This window comes from Rhinolophus ferrumequinum, chromosome 6, assembly GCF_004115265.2.
Source record: "Rhinolophus ferrumequinum isolate MPI-CBG mRhiFer1 chromosome 6, mRhiFer1_v1.p, whole genome shotgun sequence".
Taxonomy (NCBI): domain Eukaryota; kingdom Metazoa; phylum Chordata; class Mammalia; order Chiroptera; family Rhinolophidae; genus Rhinolophus; species Rhinolophus ferrumequinum.
In genome coordinates this window covers 24,731,763-24,751,736 of record NC_046289.1, presented here as the reverse complement: position 1 = coordinate 24,751,736, position 19,974 = coordinate 24,731,763, and the positions used below count along the sequence as shown (strand labels likewise).

Here is a 19,974-nt window from a genome sequence, read left to right as displayed (position 1 = left end):
TTCCCACAGTATCCAGTAAGAGGTTACTATGTAATTATAAAGCACCTATGTGCTGAACATCACAGGGAAGTAAAATGAATATATTTTGAAGTAAAATTAATGCAGTCATGTAATTGTGACAGATACTGTTAACTTGCTACCCAAAAAGCCATTCCCAAGTCCTCCCTCCCTCCTTGCCTCTCACTATAGAGGCCAAAAGGCTAAAGACAGTTCGAGGTGACCATATAATCCAACTTTGGCCCATGAGACATTAGAAGTGACTTGTTAGAAGCTCTAAAAGGAAAGTGTTTGCTTGGTCTGGACCCTTTGCCTTACTCCTTCAGTGTGGGTATAAAGCTGGAGCTGCAGCAGATATCTTAGGACCATTTGGGGCCAAGCAAATCACAACGCTACCGGCCCTAACACTGCTGAGCCATAACAACGCTGAAGCAACATGAGCAACTGCCTACTTCCAGACTTATGTAAGAGAAACAAACCTCTCTTTGTTTAAGCCTTTTATTCAGGTTTTCAATTACTTATAGTTGGATACAATCCTTATACATCACCATATCAGAAACTCTAGCACAACATTAACTGTAAGTAATTTCCTGACTAATAATCAAAAAGCAAAGTTACATGCTAGTTCTAAATTAGTCTGACAGTTATACTCTCCTGATAAGGACTATTCTAATGAGTATCTGCTCAGAGAGCTGTAGGAAGTCTGAGGGAAGACTGAGCTGAGGGAAGAATGAGAGAACAAGAACATATAACAGAATCAGGCAGCTCCCTGCACTCTGAATTGCACATACAGTAAGAGCCCCGAGTCTGAAATAATCACCAAGGGTATATCATCAGGAGGGCCATCTCCTTGAATAATAGCTTAAGCTTTCAAGAGTCGATAACATACTTCAAAACAAGCCCTAGAACATTAAGATACTGTCCAAAAATTTTATATTGTTAACATTCTTACATATGATAATGGCACGGAAGTTACATATAAAAAAATTTGCTTTTATTAAATAAATGTCTATTAAAATATAACATCCTTTTTCTTAGAAGATGCATGCTTAAGTATTTAGGGGTGAAGTATCATAAAGTCTGCAACTTTCAAGTGGTTCATAAAAAAATGTTAGAAATATATAAAGCAAATGTGTCAAAATATTTAAGTTACTGAATTATCAGTAGGAGATATACAGACATTCAATGTACTCCTCTTTCAACATTCTTGTTGAAACAACATTTCATAATAAAAAGTTGACATTAATGTTAATTTCCTGGTTTGGGTGTTATGCTATAACTACGTAAGACTTAACCATTGGGGGATACTGGGTGAAGGGAACACAAAACCTCTCTGTCCTCTTTTCACAACTTCCTGTAAAGCTAAAATGATATCAAAATAAAATGTTACAACAAAAATGTTGGGAAGACTTCCAGTTTAGTAACAGAGCAAACACATACCTCTCATCATTTTCCACTGCACTATAAAACCTACTCTCGATGCATGAACACTCTGCATTTGAAGACTCTGAAAAAGTAATTATAGGTGGAACCAGGAAGAGCACTACAGTTCAAAGTATCACCAAACTTGCTGTGAGTTTACCATTTTTTCCCTCTAGTATCCCTTCAGCCTGATTTAAGCACAACCCAAAGCCCAGAAGTGAGCCTTATGGTGCAGAAGGATGGAGATACAGGAGAAATCCTCTAGCTCTGGCTCAAGGCCAAAAAAGGGAACTCCTAAAGTTCAGAAAGTAGGGGAAATCCCTATTTTTGGGTAGAGGAGGTCTGACAATTAATTTTGCGAACTTGCTGCAATGATGTTGCTAACCTATTTTTTGTATCAGAGGGATTATTCATTATGAATTTGTACCAACTGGACAAACAGTTAACTAAGTTTACTATTTGGAAGTGCTAAAAAGGCTGCGTGAAAAAGTTAGACGACCTGAGCTTTTCGCCATCAATTCATGGCTCTTGCATCACCACAATGCACCAGCTCACACAGCACTGTTTGTGAGGGAGTTTTCAGCCAGTAAACAAATAACTGTATTGGAACACCCTCCCTACTCACCTGATCTGGCCCCCCAATGACTTCTTTCTTTATCTGAAGATAAAGGAAATATTGAAAGGAAGACATTTTGATGACATTCAGGACATCAAGGGTAATATGATGACAGCTCTGATGGCCATTCTAGAAAAAGAGTTCCAAAATTGCTTTGAAGGGTGGACTAGGTGCTGGCATCGGTGCATAATTGCCCAAGGGGAGTACTTCCAAGGTTACCGTGGTGATATTCAGCAATGAGATACGTAGCACTTTTTCTAGGATGAGTCCATGAACTTAATTGTCAGACCGCATATTTTCACTTTCCTTTCTCTCCAGACTCTCATGTCCCAGTCCCCAGGTCTTGTGGGTACAGCAGCAGCAGCAAGAGTGACTGGGAATGGAACAGCTCCAGGAGTGAAAGTTCTGAGGAGAAACTTCATCTCCATTCAATGGAGCCCTGCCTCCAAGTGGGCAGGCCAAACGCCATTGTTTTTTTTTCCTTCCCCTCTGTCCTCAGGAAAGTCATTCCATAAAACTGTTTATGAACTCCTGAGCTCATCCTCAACCTATGTAGGTATGGATCCGATGCTAAGTAACATAATAAGAATTTTGAAAGCTGATATAATGGATAGACCTCCACCCAGATCCCAAACTGACCACTAAGTGGAACACACATGGCATACATCTGAACAGCACTGATAAAGCTCTGAAAACTGCTCTGACATGGGAACTACAACCCAAAGAAGGCTAAAACAAAAATATCAACATTTTCCATAGAATGTAAAGAAAACCTAGATTCTCATTACACAATACTCGAAATGTCCCGGATACAAACCAAAAATTACTCAGCATAAGAACCACAAAAATCTTAACTTACATGAAAAAAGACAACACCAATGAGGAGATGGACTTAGGTATTGGAATTATCTGACAAGGACTTTAAAGCAGCTTTGTAAAAATGCTCAAATGAACATTAAACACTCCTGAAATAAATATAAAATTAGAAACATCAGCAAAAAATAGTAGAAGACATAAAGAACCACCAAGTAGAAATTTTAGAAATGAAAAAAACAATAACCAAAATATAAGTCCTAAAACTAGAAAACTCCTGGAAGAAAACAAAAGGGGAAAAGCTTTGTGACATTAGATTTGGGAATGATTCCTTGGATATGACACCAAAAACAAACACAACAGAAAAACAGATAAATTGGACTACATCAAAATTACAAACTTCTCATCAAAGGACACAACAGAGTAAAAAGTCAACATACAAATGGGAGAAAATGTTTACAAATCTTATATCTGATAAAAGGTTAATATACAAAACTCCTACAACTCAACAACAAAAAAATCCAAGCCGATTACAAAATAGGCGAAGGACTTGAACAGACATTCTCCAAAAGGGATACAAATAGCCAACAAACACATGAAAAGATACTCAGATTCTCAACATCACTAATCATTAGGGAAATACAAATCAAAACCGCAATGAGATACCACCTCACACCTATTAGGATGACTATTACTGAAAATAAATAAAAACTATTGGTGAGGATGCGGAACAATTGGAACTCTTGTGCATTGTTGGTGGGAATGTAAAATGGTGTAGCCACTATGGAAAACAGTATAGTGATTCCTCAAAAATTAAAATACAGAATTGCTATATAAGCATAATCCAACAATTTGTCTTCTGGGTATACATACCCAAAAGAATTGAAAGCAGGGGCTCAAAGACATATTTCTTTACCTATGTTCACAGCAGCATTATTCACAATACCTAAAAAGTGGAAGCAACCCGAGTGTCCATCAAAGGCTGAATGAATGAATAAAATGTGGTATATACATATAATGGAATATTATTTAGCATTAAAAATGAAAGAAATTCTGAGGTTCCAGTCACGATGGAGGAGTAGGTAAACACTGTGCTCACCACCTCTCATGACCACATCAAAACTACAACTAAATTATAGGACAATCACCCTGGAACCAGCTGAAGACTAGCTGAACAGAAGTCCTATAACTAAGGATACAAAGAAGAAACCATGTAGAGACTAGTAGGAGGGGGAGGGTCTCGAAACAGGCTGGCCCACCCCCATGTGTGGCAGGTGAGAATCAGGAGAGATACGTCAGCTGCAGAGTTTCCCTGAGGAGCAAAGGGTCCCAGCCCCACACTGGGCTCCCCAGCCTGGAGCACCAGTACTGGGAACAGGAGCCCCACAACACTTGGTTATGAATATCAGCAGGGAGTCCATCCATCTGGTGAGATGGAAAGCTACTAGAAACCCAGGCGTTCTCTTACAGGGCCTGCTCACAGACTCACTTGCTCACAGGCACTCTCCCCAGGCTGTGGCAGATTCCACTTACCGTATTTTGCTGTGTATAATACGCACCCATGTTTTGGGTCCAAACTTTCAGGGAAAAAATATCTTTATTTTTTATTTAAAAAATAAATAAATTTTTTAATTTTTATTTTATTTATTTTTATTTTTTTATTTATTTTTTATTTATTTTTATTTTTTTATTTTTATCTTTATTTAAATTTTTTAATTCAAATATAATCAATAATATTGGAAGATTTTGTAGGGTGTCAGATGGGCACTTGTCTTATTAGGGAGACCACTTCATGGACGGTGTATATGAAGATGCCTGACCACTGCGCTGTACACCTGAAGCTGAAGCTCAATAATAATGAATGTCAACTATAATTTAATACATATATAGTACAGGATACGGAGTACAGCATAGGGAATAGTGTCAATGGAATTTTAACACGTATGTATGATATCAGAGGGGTAACAGATTGGGGGAGGGAGGCTATCACTTTGTGAGGGGTGAAATGTCTAACTATTACATTGTTTTGTGTACCTGAAACTAAAAAACAAACAAACAAAAACAAAACAAAACACTGGTTTTATAAGGAAAAAGTAAGTAAAAATAACACCATCATATTTTAAGAACTAAGTAAAGAGAAAACAACAGTGTTTAAACAAAACACCAAGAAACTCCCAATCTTAAATCTTTCAGGATATCTCCTATGGTCAGTTCAAGTTCAGTCCCATTTCCATATGATGCACTTATAACTGATAAATTCTGACAGTACACCTCATGTATCCTAGGTTAGTCCTTTAACATTTCTGAATCTCAATTTTCTCATTTGTAAAACCAAAGTACTCTTTGCCCTGCCTGACTCACTGGATAGCTGGGAGGGAGACGAGATGCTATTACCTAAAAGAAGCCCACTATACCTAAAATATTATACATTATACATTTATGTTATACATTATACGTTATGATACATTGGGCAAAATATGGCATTACTTTAAGAATGATTCTTAGATACCACAACATCCTCAGGTTTAATATGGCGAATTAATCTAGTCCTCTAAAATCACAGGATAGAAAAACAGACTAAAAGATTTTGATCAAGTGTCAAAAGGAACAGATGGGATTAAACTAGATATACAAATTCCTATGAATATTTCATCTGTAGAGCATGTTACCACTCCCAAATTTTGTAAAGCTATCATTCCTCTAAAGAGGGGATGCAGAAGGCTACTACGAGCTTTAGTTTACACTGGGAATTCCAGGCTTTTGAATAGGCTTGGGAAGAGATGAGTTCTGGCCAGGAAAGCTTTTAGGGACTCCCACATCGTATCAGATGGGTAGCTCCCTTCTCTGTCTACGTGTCCTGAATTCCTCTGCTCAGGTGCTGGACCCTGGAGAGGTTAGAAAAATCAGGATGCAGCCGCTGCTTCCATCACTGCACTCATAAAATAAGAGAACACATTGACCCAGCAGTTCTTCTTATAAGACTTGGTCCTACAGGAATACGTGCCCTAGCAGGCACTGCTATATAAGTTTACTCTGCAACATTGCTTGTAATACTCATAGCTAAAAATTGGAAACAATCTAAAGGCCCACTGATCCAGAGTTCTTTAAATAAATTATGGTACATTCAATCTATGGAATATTTATTCTATGTATTCGAAACATTAAAAAGTGAAGTGGATTTCCATGTAAGGTCATGGAATGGTAGTCATGATGCATTAAATGAAAACACAGAGCTACACTACGGTATATGCAGTATGATCCTACTTTTGGAAAGAAATATAAAGCTTTTTCACTCTCTCCTGATCCATATGTTTGTGTGTATGTATGTATGTATGTGTGTGTATATATATATATATACACACACATACATACACATATATATACACATACATACACACACACACACACACACATACACATATATATATGTAAAAGTAAAGAAAGAAAAATGTTTGTGAAAATGTATACCATATGTTAATAGTGGTTCTTCCTTTTGAAAGTAGAACTTGGGAGAAAGACAATTAAATTTTTTACTTTATGCAAAAAAAAAATTTTAATTAAAATTTTTATTTGTTTACATTACGTACTTGTTTTTGCATTATAAAGGAATTTTAGCATTTAGTTTTTAACATATTATGGTGCAAGAAATTTTATGTAACAAATAATTACAAAGCACAAGAACAGATACAAGGTACAAGAAATTTTATGTACCGGTAACAAATTACGATATTTACGCATCATAGAAGGCCAAAAACTCTTCCTCCTTACAAGTTTATTGTAAGTTCAACAAACCGATTATTGTATTCCAGGGTATTATTTTGTATACAGATATCGTTATTGATTTCTAGAGTTACACTTTTAACTCATGAGCATAAATAAAACAATAAAAAATATTTATATAGATATTGAATTGGTACTACCCATGTATAATATGCATCCTTATTTTCCTTTACAAATTTGGGCAAAAAATGCACATTACACACAGCAAAATATGGTACATGTGGAATCTAAAGGACAAAATAAACTAACAAACAAAATAAACAGATTCACTGATAGAGAAAACAAACTGATAGTTGCCAGATGGGAGGGAGGTTGGGGGGCTCGATAAAAAAGGAGAAGCGATTAAGAAGTACACATTGGTAGTTACAAAACAGTCACAAGGATATAAAGTAGAGCATAGAGAATACAGTCAATAATATCGTAATAACTATGTGTGGTGCCAGCTGAGTACTAGACTTAGGGGGGATCACTTCAGAAATGATATAAATGTCTAACCACTATGCTGTACACCTGAAACTAATATAAAATAATATTGAATGGCAACTGTAATGAAAGATTTTTTTAAATGAAGGAAATTCAGACACATGCTACAATATGGATGATCCTTGAGGACATTATGCTAAGTGAAATAAGCCAGAAACAAAAAGACAAATACTGTATGATTCCACTTATATGAGGTACCTACAGCAGTCAAATTCATAGACAGAAAGTAGAATGCTGGTTGCCAGGGGCTAGAGGGAGGAGCAAATAAGGAGTTGTTTAATGATGTCAGAGTTTCAGTTTTGTAAGATGAAGAGTTCTGGAGATTGGCTGCACAACAGTGTGAATGTCCTTAACATTACTGACCTATACACTTAAAAATGGTTAATATGGTAAATTTTATGCTATACCAATCCATTCCTTACCATAAACTTTAAACACTTTTTTAAACATTTGATACATGGAAGGTACTATACCTGTTAACAATAGGACAAGGGAAGGTATGCACAAGAAAAAGTCACAAAACTGTTTTGCCAAAAACATGTATAAGCATGAATGTCATTTTTCAACTGGAATTATTATAATTTTAGAAAGAAGAATCCCCGCAAAAACTAATGATAAGTAGGAGACCCACCAACCTCAAAGAAATATAATTTCTGCCTTCCAAAATTATTCAAAATTCTTTTTGCATTTTAAAAGAATATTTACAGAGTCATTTATCTTTACAAGAGAACCTTATCATTTACCTCCTTCCATGGACTGAATAAAGTGCCACAGACTAAATACCATCATATTTGCAATTTCTATAGGGTGTTTTTGGAGCTTTTATTGTTGTTCGTTTTAGCTTCAGTCAGAAAACAGTATCTCACTCAAAGAATTTTTATCTCCTCAGGCACAGGCCTTGTAGAAGGAACGCAAGATAAGGCAGTGAATATACCTGGAAAAAATGTTATCAGGAATTCACTTACTCAGACTTCGTAAAACAAAGTGGGTAAAAAAAAAAAAAAATGCTTAAAACAAAAAAGAAGGCAAGTTAATTGCTTGAAGGTTTTATATATTTTTGTATATATATATGCATATATTTTGTTGTTGTTATTTAAGACACACTATTTTACACTACCTATAATCATTATTCCCAATCTGTCTATTGGAAAATATCTCATTTTGTTTTTAAATGGGAAAAAAAAAGCTTTCCCAATTATTGCATCTTTTGAACTAAGATAAGTTTCACAAACTCAGTCAATTCTGATTATTCACAGTTGAGAGCCAACTTCTGAAGTTACCTCTATTATGACAATATCTGGTTCAGTCCTTTTCCACTCTAGGATATCTATCTACCTATGAGTAGTGGGGGAAGAGTACTGAACCAATTTAGGCTAATTATGATGCAAATCACCCAGAAATGGGAAAGCACCTAGACAGCAAAAAAAATTTTCTGGGTCTAATAGATAATGAGATGCTCCCTAGAGCTTATTTCCCAGCTATAGGTCAACACCCCCATGTAATGCTTAGAGGATTATCTAAAAATATTAATATCCCATTACATCCAGAATTAAGTATCAGCTATATTCAAACTTGCCACAGGTAATTTATGTAACTGGTAAGTGAAGGTGATCAAGAAGACAACTAAATATTCCACAACTTTCCAAGTTTTCTCGTCCCACTGAAAACATTTTAAATATTTACCAGAATTTTAACAGGGAAAACTATACAATACTGAAAAAGATCATACAGTTTTCCTTAAAAAAGCAGACAGACAAAACAAACGATACATATTGGTGCTAGTTTCTCAAATTTATCATATGTATGGGAAACCAGTTTCCCCAATAATTCTCAAATTATTACAATAAACGAGAGAGAAAAAAGGCACAGTAGACTTGAACTAAATAAAATATGTTGTATTTTCTCAAAAACAAAAAAATCCAAACTGCAAATCTTATTTTGCATCTAGTTTATAAGTTGTTGTCTCTATTTCTGATTACAGCAGTATGCTTCTTTGCTGATATAAAAGAAAATTCAAAATCTATTTCACTTCTTCCTGTTTAGGCATCTTATTTTCAATATCATACTCTACTAGACAAGTAGAGCACACAAAATTCTTATTGGACTCACACATAATAATTTCCTACAAATACTCCTCTTTTTCATACTTGTGTATTACACATTATTTACATTCTTTAAGTAATACAAACTGTGGCAGATTATATTGTCCAAAAATGGCTACAATGGCAAATTCCATCCCATATGCTCTTCTTATAATGTGATGTTGAAACTCCTCCCTTCAAGTGGTGGGGTCTATGTCTACCCCCTTCTCCAAACCTGGGTGGTCTTTTATCACCACCTCAACCAATAGGAGAGAGCATACTAACACTACACGACTTCCAAAACTAAGTCAAATATGCCATGTGACTTCGCTTTGCTCTCCTGGAACCCAGCCACCATGCTGTGAGGAAGCCAAGCAGCCAAAAGGAGAGGTCATGTGTAGGTGTTCTGGCCGACAGCCCAGGCCGAGGTCCCTGCCAACAGCCAGCATTAACCACCAGACGTTTGGGTGAGCAAGCCTTCAAATGATTCCAGCTCGCAGCCATTGAGCGACCCCCACCCTTCCAGCTACCCCACCTCATGCACATGTTAACAGAGACAAGCTGTCTCCACCAAGAGGGCCTTCCCCAAATTGAGGATACCTGAGCAGAATAAATAATTGGTATGTTTTAAACCACTAAGTTTGGGGTAGCTTGTTATGCAACAACAGATAACTAACACAAGCTCATGAATACACTTTGGAAAATGCACAAAACAAGAAAGAAAAAAATTCAATTATCCTAAGTTTCACCACTTTTAACATTTTGACACATATTTTGGAACCATAAAGAAAATGTTTTGCCCCACACACCTAAGATTCCAACTGCTTTGTTTGTACCAGCATAAAGGTTAAATTTTTAAAGGCCGTCAGCTGTTTGCATCTAACAAGAAACAGGAGGGAAGAACATTAGCATTCATTCTACTGTTCTTACCCTTACGCTCTCTTTCACTTACCTGTCCTAAGTGAGGTGTCTGAGGATGGCTGGTCCACCAATATTCCAATCTATGGATGTGGGTCAAGATCTTCAGTTGCAACAGTAGCCACACCGGCCCTCTTCCCTGGAAGAAGTTGCTTAAGGCCCAAATCTGAAATTTTCAAGGAAAGAAAATGCTAAATACAGACATCTCCTTCAATCACTTGTAATTCCATTTCTATGACTAAATAGGGTCTAACAGGGTGAGTTAAGATTACATGGAAGGTAATGTACAGACTTCACTAAAAATGGAATTGGGTAATGTGGATTCAACTCCCAGCTCTACTTCTTACTAGCTGTATGATCTTACTTAAGGCACACACTCTCTGTGCCTAAGTCTCATTATGTGATGAATATTGAGGGGACAGGATCAAATTTTGGGGCTGGGAGTCAGAAGACCTGGCTCAGTTATCGTTCTACCTTGCTGTAAGAACTCTGATACTTCTCTGGGCTCAGAAACATCATCTCTAAAAGGAGAGGGTTGTATTAGGTAATGGTTCCTGAAATCTAATCCTTGAACAGGTGCCAGCCATGACCAAAAATGGGTGTAACGTTACCAATTGTGCTTACTATAAGATTGTCCTTTCTATTTTTTCAGTGTTAAAATGAGATGATGTGATAGACAGTAGTAGTTGTTTTTTAAATATTCTAAAGACTCAAAATCAAAAGTATAAACAACCTAAAATTCTTTTTAGAAATCCGAGTGTCTAGATGATTTACATGAGCTCTAAAATTCCTTCTACTTCTAACATTCTATGCATTCATTCACTAATCAGAATATATAGAAAAGGCTTATACGGTCATAATAAGTTAAAAACTGAAAGACATTAGACATTATACCACCTCTGAGATTAAGAGTCTTCTGCTTATTTTGTATGGGCATCTACTTATTTTGTATGGGCATCTACTTTCAGATAACATTTTTAAAAAACCCAAAGAATAAGAACAGCTGAATTTTATTTCCAATCGATGCTCTAACAAAACAATTTCAGATGTAATTTGCAAAACGTATTTTTAGCCAACAATGTGTTTCACTTCATTTCTTCATTGGCCTGATTCTAGAACAGACTGTAATGCTTTTGATGTTTTACTGTCAGTTTTAACAGTTGTATTAAAAGACAAATAAATACATACAAAAAAAAACAGAAAAAACAGAAATAATAGGTGTAGCAAATGCTTTTCAAATATGCCAGAAATTGCACTGGGTATGTTATTAGTGAAAACACTTGATATGTCTTTGATCATAATAAGCCAATATAATTAAAGCAACGTTTAGGTTTTGTCAATGATTACATTTCATATATTTCTGCCTCCATTATAGCACAAGACACTAAAAATCTCCTTACTATATTGCAACTATTTGCAAGGAAACCAGTGTTCCAATGATACTAACCAAGGGGTCATAATAAATTATGGGTGTTAGCAGTAATTTCCCAATGTATCTGGATTGGTGAAGGCTGGTGCTATATTAAAAATTAAATACAAATATAGAGTATTCCTAAAATAGTACCAGAAAGGGAAAAAAAAATCTAAATTTCTGAAAACACAACTGGAAACATTAGCATTGTGAATTCACAGAACTAAATAAAAGGCTGCTGGTTCAAAGATTTGGCTTGCCAAATTTTTCCCTATGGATAAACGTTCAATACCCACTGGACATTTTACACCACCTCCAAGATTAAGAGTCTTCTGCTAATTCTATGAATATAAATGAACTTCCAGGTTGTGTAAGCTCCAAGTAGCTGCCACTAGAGGAACAGATCAGAGAAGGACAACTTAAGCACAACATTTAACCTTTATTCAGACCCAGAAAACAAAGAAATTTTGACATACTTTCCGCATGGAATATGCCTATGGAAAAAAATTATATTATCTATTTTAAAAAAACACAGCACTTATTTTTTACCTTTTAAACAAGAATCACTATGACAGTTAAAGTAAAAAGAGGAGAAAATCTTCTCAGTTACAAATTAAGTCCTCCTAAGTCAACACTTAACTTTTATAAATTCTGTTCATCTGACTAGATAATTACTTTCATCATACCTGAAGGTCCTCATCTCTTTCACCTCCTACCGTGTTTCCCCGAAAATAAGACCTAGCCAGACCATCAGCTCTAATGCGTCTTTTGGAGCAAAAATTAGTATAAGACCTGGTATATTATATTATATTAAACCCGGTCTTATATTATATATTATATAAGACCTGGTCGTATATTATATTAAAATAAGACCAGGTCTTATATTAATTTTTGCTCCAAAAGACGCATTAGAGCTGATGGTCCGGCTAGGTCTTATTTTCGGGGAAACACGGTAGTATCTTGTCAAAGGTTTCAGACCCTGCACCATCCAAGTTCAAGTCCGGATGCCACTCAAAAAGGTGTTGATTATCCCCTTAACAGCCCTCTTAACATGTGAACATTAACAGCTCCTCTGCATGAACTTCATTTCACCAAGGCCAAGGGTGATTGATGTGCTGCTCACAAATCCAAGCCTGTGCTGCATGGCTCCAAACTACTCTTCTCAAAATGGCGGTTCCTCTTTTCCTATTTGGCATTTAAGAAACCAGATCCTTTTTCTTTTGAACATAGTAAGACACACCAAAATGCAATGAGGACTCTTTGAATATGATTATAGTTTCTTCAGAACCATCTTTTCATAAAAGACTGTAAGCCCCTTGAAGTCAGGGACTTCATTGTATCCTCAAGACCAAAAGAGCGCCAGCAAATATTTGTACAGGGAATAGATAGATACCAGATAATCCCTGAAGCCCTTCAACTCTTAAATCTCTGGCTCTTCAATTTGCTGTGTAAACAATTCTATCTAAAGAAAGGGAGGCTAAAATATGAAGTCATCTAAATTTACAAAATGAAAAATATGCCACTTTAAATGACTTGATCCAGGTCACAAGACAGGTTCACTATTAAGTTCACAAGGCTCAACAACATTTTTATCATATCATTATATCATCATTAATATTACATTTTAGGTCAAATGACAACACTTCTACATATGCACTATCATCCAAGTAGGTAATAAATTCAACTGTCCAGAAGAGTTGTGCACTTAAAGCTTAAGGAAGCCTAGAATGTACAAACTGCTGGAAAGAATCTGTACATAAAAATTAATTACATGATATGATTAATTTCTCCAAAACCAGAAGAAATAAGTCCTTTCAATCCTCATCTGGCTCAAGGTGAAAGAAAAGGAACAAAAGGAAAAGAAAAGAATTATAGAAAAGACAGAAAAAAAATTAGGGACCAGAAACAACATCAGGAGAAAGAGGAACAGATATTCAAAGTCATCAATGGTCTTAAACAGTGTGATTTAGGGATTAGAAACTAAGGCAAAAGCAGCTACAAAGGCAAAGCACAGAATGCAAACTGAAGCAGCATCCACTTCAGTAACCTCTAATGATACACAATACGAGGAATTTTTAGAGCAAGTCAATCCTAGAATATCTCATGGGGTTAGCGTATCATTTCTCTTATCTACCGTATCCAACATATCGAAATTAATAAGGAACAAAGAAATACATCCCTAGTCCTTAGAGGTCAATAAAAAGCAAATTAGGTTCAATATGTACTTTATTTTCTACAGCAAGTATTGGTCTAGAAATATTTCCATCAATCTCTATGAGATTTTCATTTTAAAAAAAGGTTAAAATAAAGTTTTGATTCCTCACCTACCTTCTACACTTCATTTTTCCTAACTACTTAAAACATTAGATTTAGTTCAAAATATAGATGCAATCCGTTCATACAAATTACTACTTCAAAAAACATTTTCTAGTAATAGCTCAATTATATGTAAAACTGCCAGCAATGTACCAAACTAGAAATCTTAAAGGACTAATAAAACTGACTAAAAATATAAAACCTCTATACTGCAAAAGACATTATGAAGAAAAGTTAAGAGACAAATGATAAACTGGAAAAATATCTACAATATAAAACAAAGATTTAATATCCTTAATGTATAAGGAATCTTACAAATTAAAAAGCAAAAGATGGGCAGAAATATATAAATACACAAAACTGACAAAAGAAGAAGTAAAATCATAAGCACAAGATGTTCAACTTCACTAGTAGTAATCAAAGAGATACAAACTATTATTTCAGGTTGACAAATACTAAAAAGATCAATAATATTCAGTGTTTTTTAAGGTATGGAAAACCTAGCACTCCTATTTACTATTATTGGGACTGTGTCTAACAATAGTTTATCAGTATAAAATCTTTTAGGAAAACAATCACATTTCAAAATACAGACATCATTTGACACAACAGTCCTACTTGTAAAAAATTTATGGATGTGTGCAAATATGTATGTACAGAAGAGCCATTATATATGCCTAGCACATAGTAGGTTTTCAGTAAATATCTGATAAATAAATCAATCATAGTACTGTTTATAATAGCAAAAACTGTTAAATACAGAATGTCTACAAATAAACCATGGCACACCTGTACATTGAAATCCTACACAGCCATTAAAAATGATAATGCCGATCTATAACTATTGATTTAAAACACATCTAAAATAAATTATGGGTGTTAAAAAAAACCTTGTAAAACATATGGCGGTTCCTCAGAAAAATTAAACATAGAATTACCATATGATTCAGCAATTCCATTTCTGGGTACATACTCAAAAAAGTTGAAAGCAGGGACTCACACAGATATTTGTACGCCAATGTTCACAGCAGCATTATTCACAATAGCCAAAATGGAAACACCCAAGTGTTCTTAAAAAGCAATGCTCTGACACATGCTATATATAACATGAATGAACCTTGATGACATAATGTTAAGTAAAATAAAGCCAGACACAAAGGGACAAATATTGTCTGATACCATGTATATGAGATACGCTGAGTAGTCAAATTCAGAGACAGACAGTAGAATGGTGGTTGCCATGGGCTGGGCTGGGGGAAGGAAAAATGGGGGCTTACTGTTTAATGAGTAAGAGTTTCAGTTTGGAAAGAAAAGTTCTGGAGATGGATGGTGGTGATGTTTGCTCAACAATGTGAATGTACTGAATGCCACTGAACTGTACACTTAAAAATGGTTAAAATGGTAAATTGTATGTTATGTATATTTCACCACAATAAAAAAATAAAAGCAATAAAAAATGCAAGCCATAACACAACTTCTAGACTGGAATGAACACTGTTTGTTTATTTTTGAGTCCAATGTTCATAAAAAAATGAAATTAAAAAACAAAACACTACCTTGGTCATCCCAGATCCTACTCCTATTATTCAGCACCCCCAACACAAGTCATTAAGAATAGTACCAAGTGCAAATATTCTCCGTCTGAGGCTCAGAGTATAGCGCTGTAAGTTAGTTTGCATACATATTCTAATAATTAGACACTGAATCAGAGTTAACACATGTAGCTTCTTTGCCTAACTTAACAATTACTTAAGGTTAACGTCAAATAAAGTCCTATGTAAATTAATTCGTTTCTTCAGCAAAAAATTCAACTTACCTAATAGAATGTAGAAGAATGAAGAACTCAAATTAGAGGAAATATCTGAATATGCACATTAGAGAGTCTCCAGAAAACTGACGAATAAACTATTGAGATCTAATCCTTTGAGAACATACAGTTTACAGTCAAAATAAGTAAAGGGGGAACCAAGTGTGTCATCAAAGTAAATATCAAGAATAGAAAGTCCCAACCAATCTCATCCTGCCACATGTACCCTCAGAATGGTGAGACTCTGGCATAACTCAAAATGTTTAGTTAGAACATATCTAAGGAATTCATTCCATCAAGGAGTGAATACGTAAGGACTGAATCCGTTTAGTCCTAACTGAAACTGTACTGAACTCAAGAACCAGATGTTTCCAGGTGTGAGAGCAGTGCTCCTGCTCAGTAAGGTGCATTCTCACCACATAGGATGCTACCCTCTGACACTCTATAAGCAGAGCAAAGCCAGGTCAACACACCTGCTCTCCAAAGGAAACCAAAACAACTATTTTGAACTGTGAAAATCAACTGTGAAATCATTTAGGTCGCAGTCAGCACTTAAAAAAAGAGAGAAATAGAATGGAAAAGATGAGTGCATCACATGTAGTAAGGATGAATACTGATTTTCATTTCTCTTTCAACTGTGTGTGTTTATGTGTGGGGATCACCATCAAAAATGTTTAAAATTCATTGTTGTAGAGAAATGCTTATACATGTGCACCTAAAGACATAAGCAAGAATATGTTTGTAATACCAACAAAACGGAAACAAACAAATGTCCATCTTTAGGAAAACAGATAAACTGTAGTAGAGTCATACCATTAATAAATTTATCTGAGAAAATGAACCACAGTTACATCAATATGAATGAATCATAAAAACAATGTTGATTAGCCAAAGCAAATAAGAATATATACATAGGGTTCCATTTTTATAGTTAAAAAATAAGCAAAACTAAACAATATACTTTTGAAATGCATACACATGTGGTAAACATAAAAGAAAAGGAAGGGAATGATAAACAAAAACAAAACAAAATTCTGAATAGTTTGATCCCTGGTGGAGAGATAGGTTAACGGAAATCAAGGAGAAATATACCATAATATTGGTAATGTTCTATTTCTTAAGCTGGGTGGTGGGTTCACAGGTATTGGTTTTATTATATACTTCACTGCTTACATATACAGTACCACATTCTTGTCTATGTATCAAATACTTGATCATTGGAAGGGAACACAGAAAGGGAAGAAAGAGAGAAAGGAGAGGGAAGGGAAAGAAAAGGAAGAAGGAGGAGGATAGACAGCTGTAATGTAGGTCGACATGGACCTTCCATCTCTCCCTGGAAAGACAACAGAGACTTCCATTAAATATAGGCTCCATCTTGAAACCCCACTAAAACAGAAGTTTTTGTTTTAAGAACATAAACCTGAAATGAAATGCAAGCAGGTAACTTACCTATCTTTGGTTTTTAAAAAAAATTAAGATATACTTAATGTAATGTAAGAGAAATAAATTTTTATTAAAATACTTTAATATGTAAAGGCTCAAGTATAACCATCCTAGAATTCCCATTATTAAGGACATAGACACTTGTGCCTATACAAGAAATGCTATGAATGTGACAGCCACAAATGTAGACTGACACAATGAGTTGTACTGGAAAATCACATACCACAAGGGGCAATGCCACTGGTAACAGGATTTTCCAAAACAGTTAACAACTCCTGTTAAAATTCAGAACAAAACAAAGTACCAATTTGCCCGTAGTCTTCTACTCAGTAGGCTGCATTCCTGGAAAATTCAGTGTCTATTAAAACCATGCAAAAAATGCTTTGTGTTTAAATGTAAAACAGAATTAGGATCAGATAAGTACAAACAGGTTTTTCACCTACAAGGTCTGGGGGAATGTTCAAAAACCATGCAGAACTGTCTCATACCTTGTGGGATGTATGGCATTCCTGGCTCCTGCTCATTGAATGCCAATGCTGCACCCACCCTGCTTTAATCACTGTGGAAACAAAAGTACATTCTCAAAAGATCCAAACACCTTATGGGAGAGGTACAAATCAGAGACTTCAAGAAAGGCTAGATCCCAGTGTGGCTTTATTTTCATTATACACGAAGCTGAATGTAATGATAAAGCCTAAACAATTTCTAACTTCGGCAAAAAAGGAATCTTCATCCAGTAAAGAAATGTATTATTAAGGAAAATATAAAGGCAGATAAAACCTAAGGATATTCACCCGAAATGAAAATGATACATCGAACCAAAGGCTGGCAGTCTTTTATCCCAAAAATGGCAATCTTTGAGGACAGTGTTATTTTAAATACAAGTGTCTCAATTGAGAAACACTGTAACACTCAAAGAGTATATTATAGTTTACAAAGCATTTTTATTTAATTTTAATTGGTTAACTGTAAACTTTCATTGCTATGCTTTAAAATATCATTATTCTTTTCATATAAGGAGAACAATCTCAAAAAGGTCCAAGTCACAGAGCTAGTAAACTGACACAGACAGGACCTCAAAATCCCATGTTATTTCCATTGAACTAGACTGCTTCACAAAGATCTAATATGGCAAACAGATAAAAGTTCATCAGTCAATACAATAGAAGTGTTAAAAGCAAAAGATCAATATAAAGCCTCTTGATCTTTTTTGATATGACAGACAGTTAGTTATACTACATATATCAGTTACTTCTCAATATGAGAAATTTTTAAATGTTAACACTTTTTTGTGACTATTTTAATTTTATTATTTTCAGGTGTACAAAACAATTAGAATTTACATCCCACACAAAGTGACAACCCCACCAAGTCTACTACCCTTCTGACATTGTACAGAGCTATTGTATCATTGACTAAATTGCATATGCTATACTTTACATCCCATGAAATATTTAATTATAGTTGACATTCAATATTATTTTATATTAGTTTCAGGTGTACAGCACAGTAGTTAGGCATTTATATAATCTATGAAGTGATTCCCCTCTTCAGTCCAGTACCCATCTGACAGCCTAGTCTTTACAACATTATTGATTATATTCCCCTCTCTGTGACTATTTTGGGACTACCAACTTGTGCTTTCTAATCTCTTCACCTCTTACCTATGCTTTAGCAACCCCTCCATCTAGCAACCATCAGTTTTTTCTCTGTATCTGTTTTGCATGCTAGTTTATTCTGTTCTTTAGATTCCACATATAAGTGAAGTCATGTGGTATTTGTCTTTCTCAGTCCGACATATTTCACTTAGTGTAATATCCTCTAAGTCCATCCATGTTGTTGCAAATGGTAAGATTTCGTTCTTTTTTATGGCAGAGTAATACTCCATTGTATAAATGTACCATGATTTCTTTATCCAATTGTCCATTGATGGGCATTTCAGTTGTTTCCATATCGTGGCTATTGTGAATAGTGTTGCAGTAAACACAGGGGTGCATGTATTTTTTCAAATTAGTGTTTTGGATTTCTTTGAATAAATACCCAGGAGTGGAATTGCTAGGTCATAAGATAGTACTATTTTTAATTTTTTGAGGAACCTCCATACTATTTTCCATAGTGGCTGCACCAATTTGCAATCCCACTAACAGCGCACGAGGGTTCCCTTTTCATCTTCACCAACACTTGTTTGTTGATTTACTGATGATGGCCATTCTGACAGGTGTGAGGTGGTATCTCATTGTGGTTTTGATTTGCATTTCTCTGATTAGTGACGTTGAGTATCTTTTCATATATCTATTGGCCATCAGTATGTCCTCTTTGGAGAAATGTCTATTCACGTCCTCTGCCTTAAATGTTAACACTTTTGTGTCTCATATTGAAAAAAAGAAGAAAATGATTAAAAAAGAAAAAAGTAACATTTTAGCTGTTACTATGACATATAGTGGTTTTTTAGTGTTCTAATTACTTCCCCATACTGGAAAGAGTCTATAGGTCAGAAGCCTAATTAATCTTCTACTTAATCAAACATCCCAGAATTCCACCATAGAATTCCACCCAGAATTCTGTCAAGTAAAAAAATTAGTCTTTAAAAGAAACACACACACACACACACACACACACACACACACAAAAACACCTTTCAGTTTGGGGAGAAATCCGTAACTATTAAGAGCTTTATAAAATCTTGCTTAACCAAAGTGCCTCTAATGTAGTCGCTAAATTGGTCCTCTCAGAAGCACTTATCTGAGAATGGCTACATGATAGGTTGGCATATTGAATTAGTTCTCTTTCATGACTAGTAGATATACTTTAAAACTAAGTGGTACTGTGCTATGCCTTACTTGACAATATACTTGCATGGTTCCAAACACCTATATGCGCACAATGG

General features: G+C 35.2%; 1 protein-coding gene across 1 annotated transcript in view; it reads right to left on the bottom strand.

Annotated features, from left to right (window-relative positions):
* The window catches only part of NUMB (NUMB endocytic adaptor protein), a 111,630-nt gene extending 93,984 nt beyond the window's left edge, over positions 1 to 17,646 (bottom strand). Inside the window, 2 exon segments of the mRNA XM_033109331.1 lie at positions 10,145 to 10,276; positions 17,576 to 17,646. Coding sequence (XP_032965222.1) covers positions 10,145 to 10,276; positions 17,576 to 17,611 — 168 coding nt within the window. The 5' untranslated portion in view covers positions 17,612 to 17,646.
* Between the last annotated feature and the right edge of the window lie 2,328 nt (positions 17,647 to 19,974).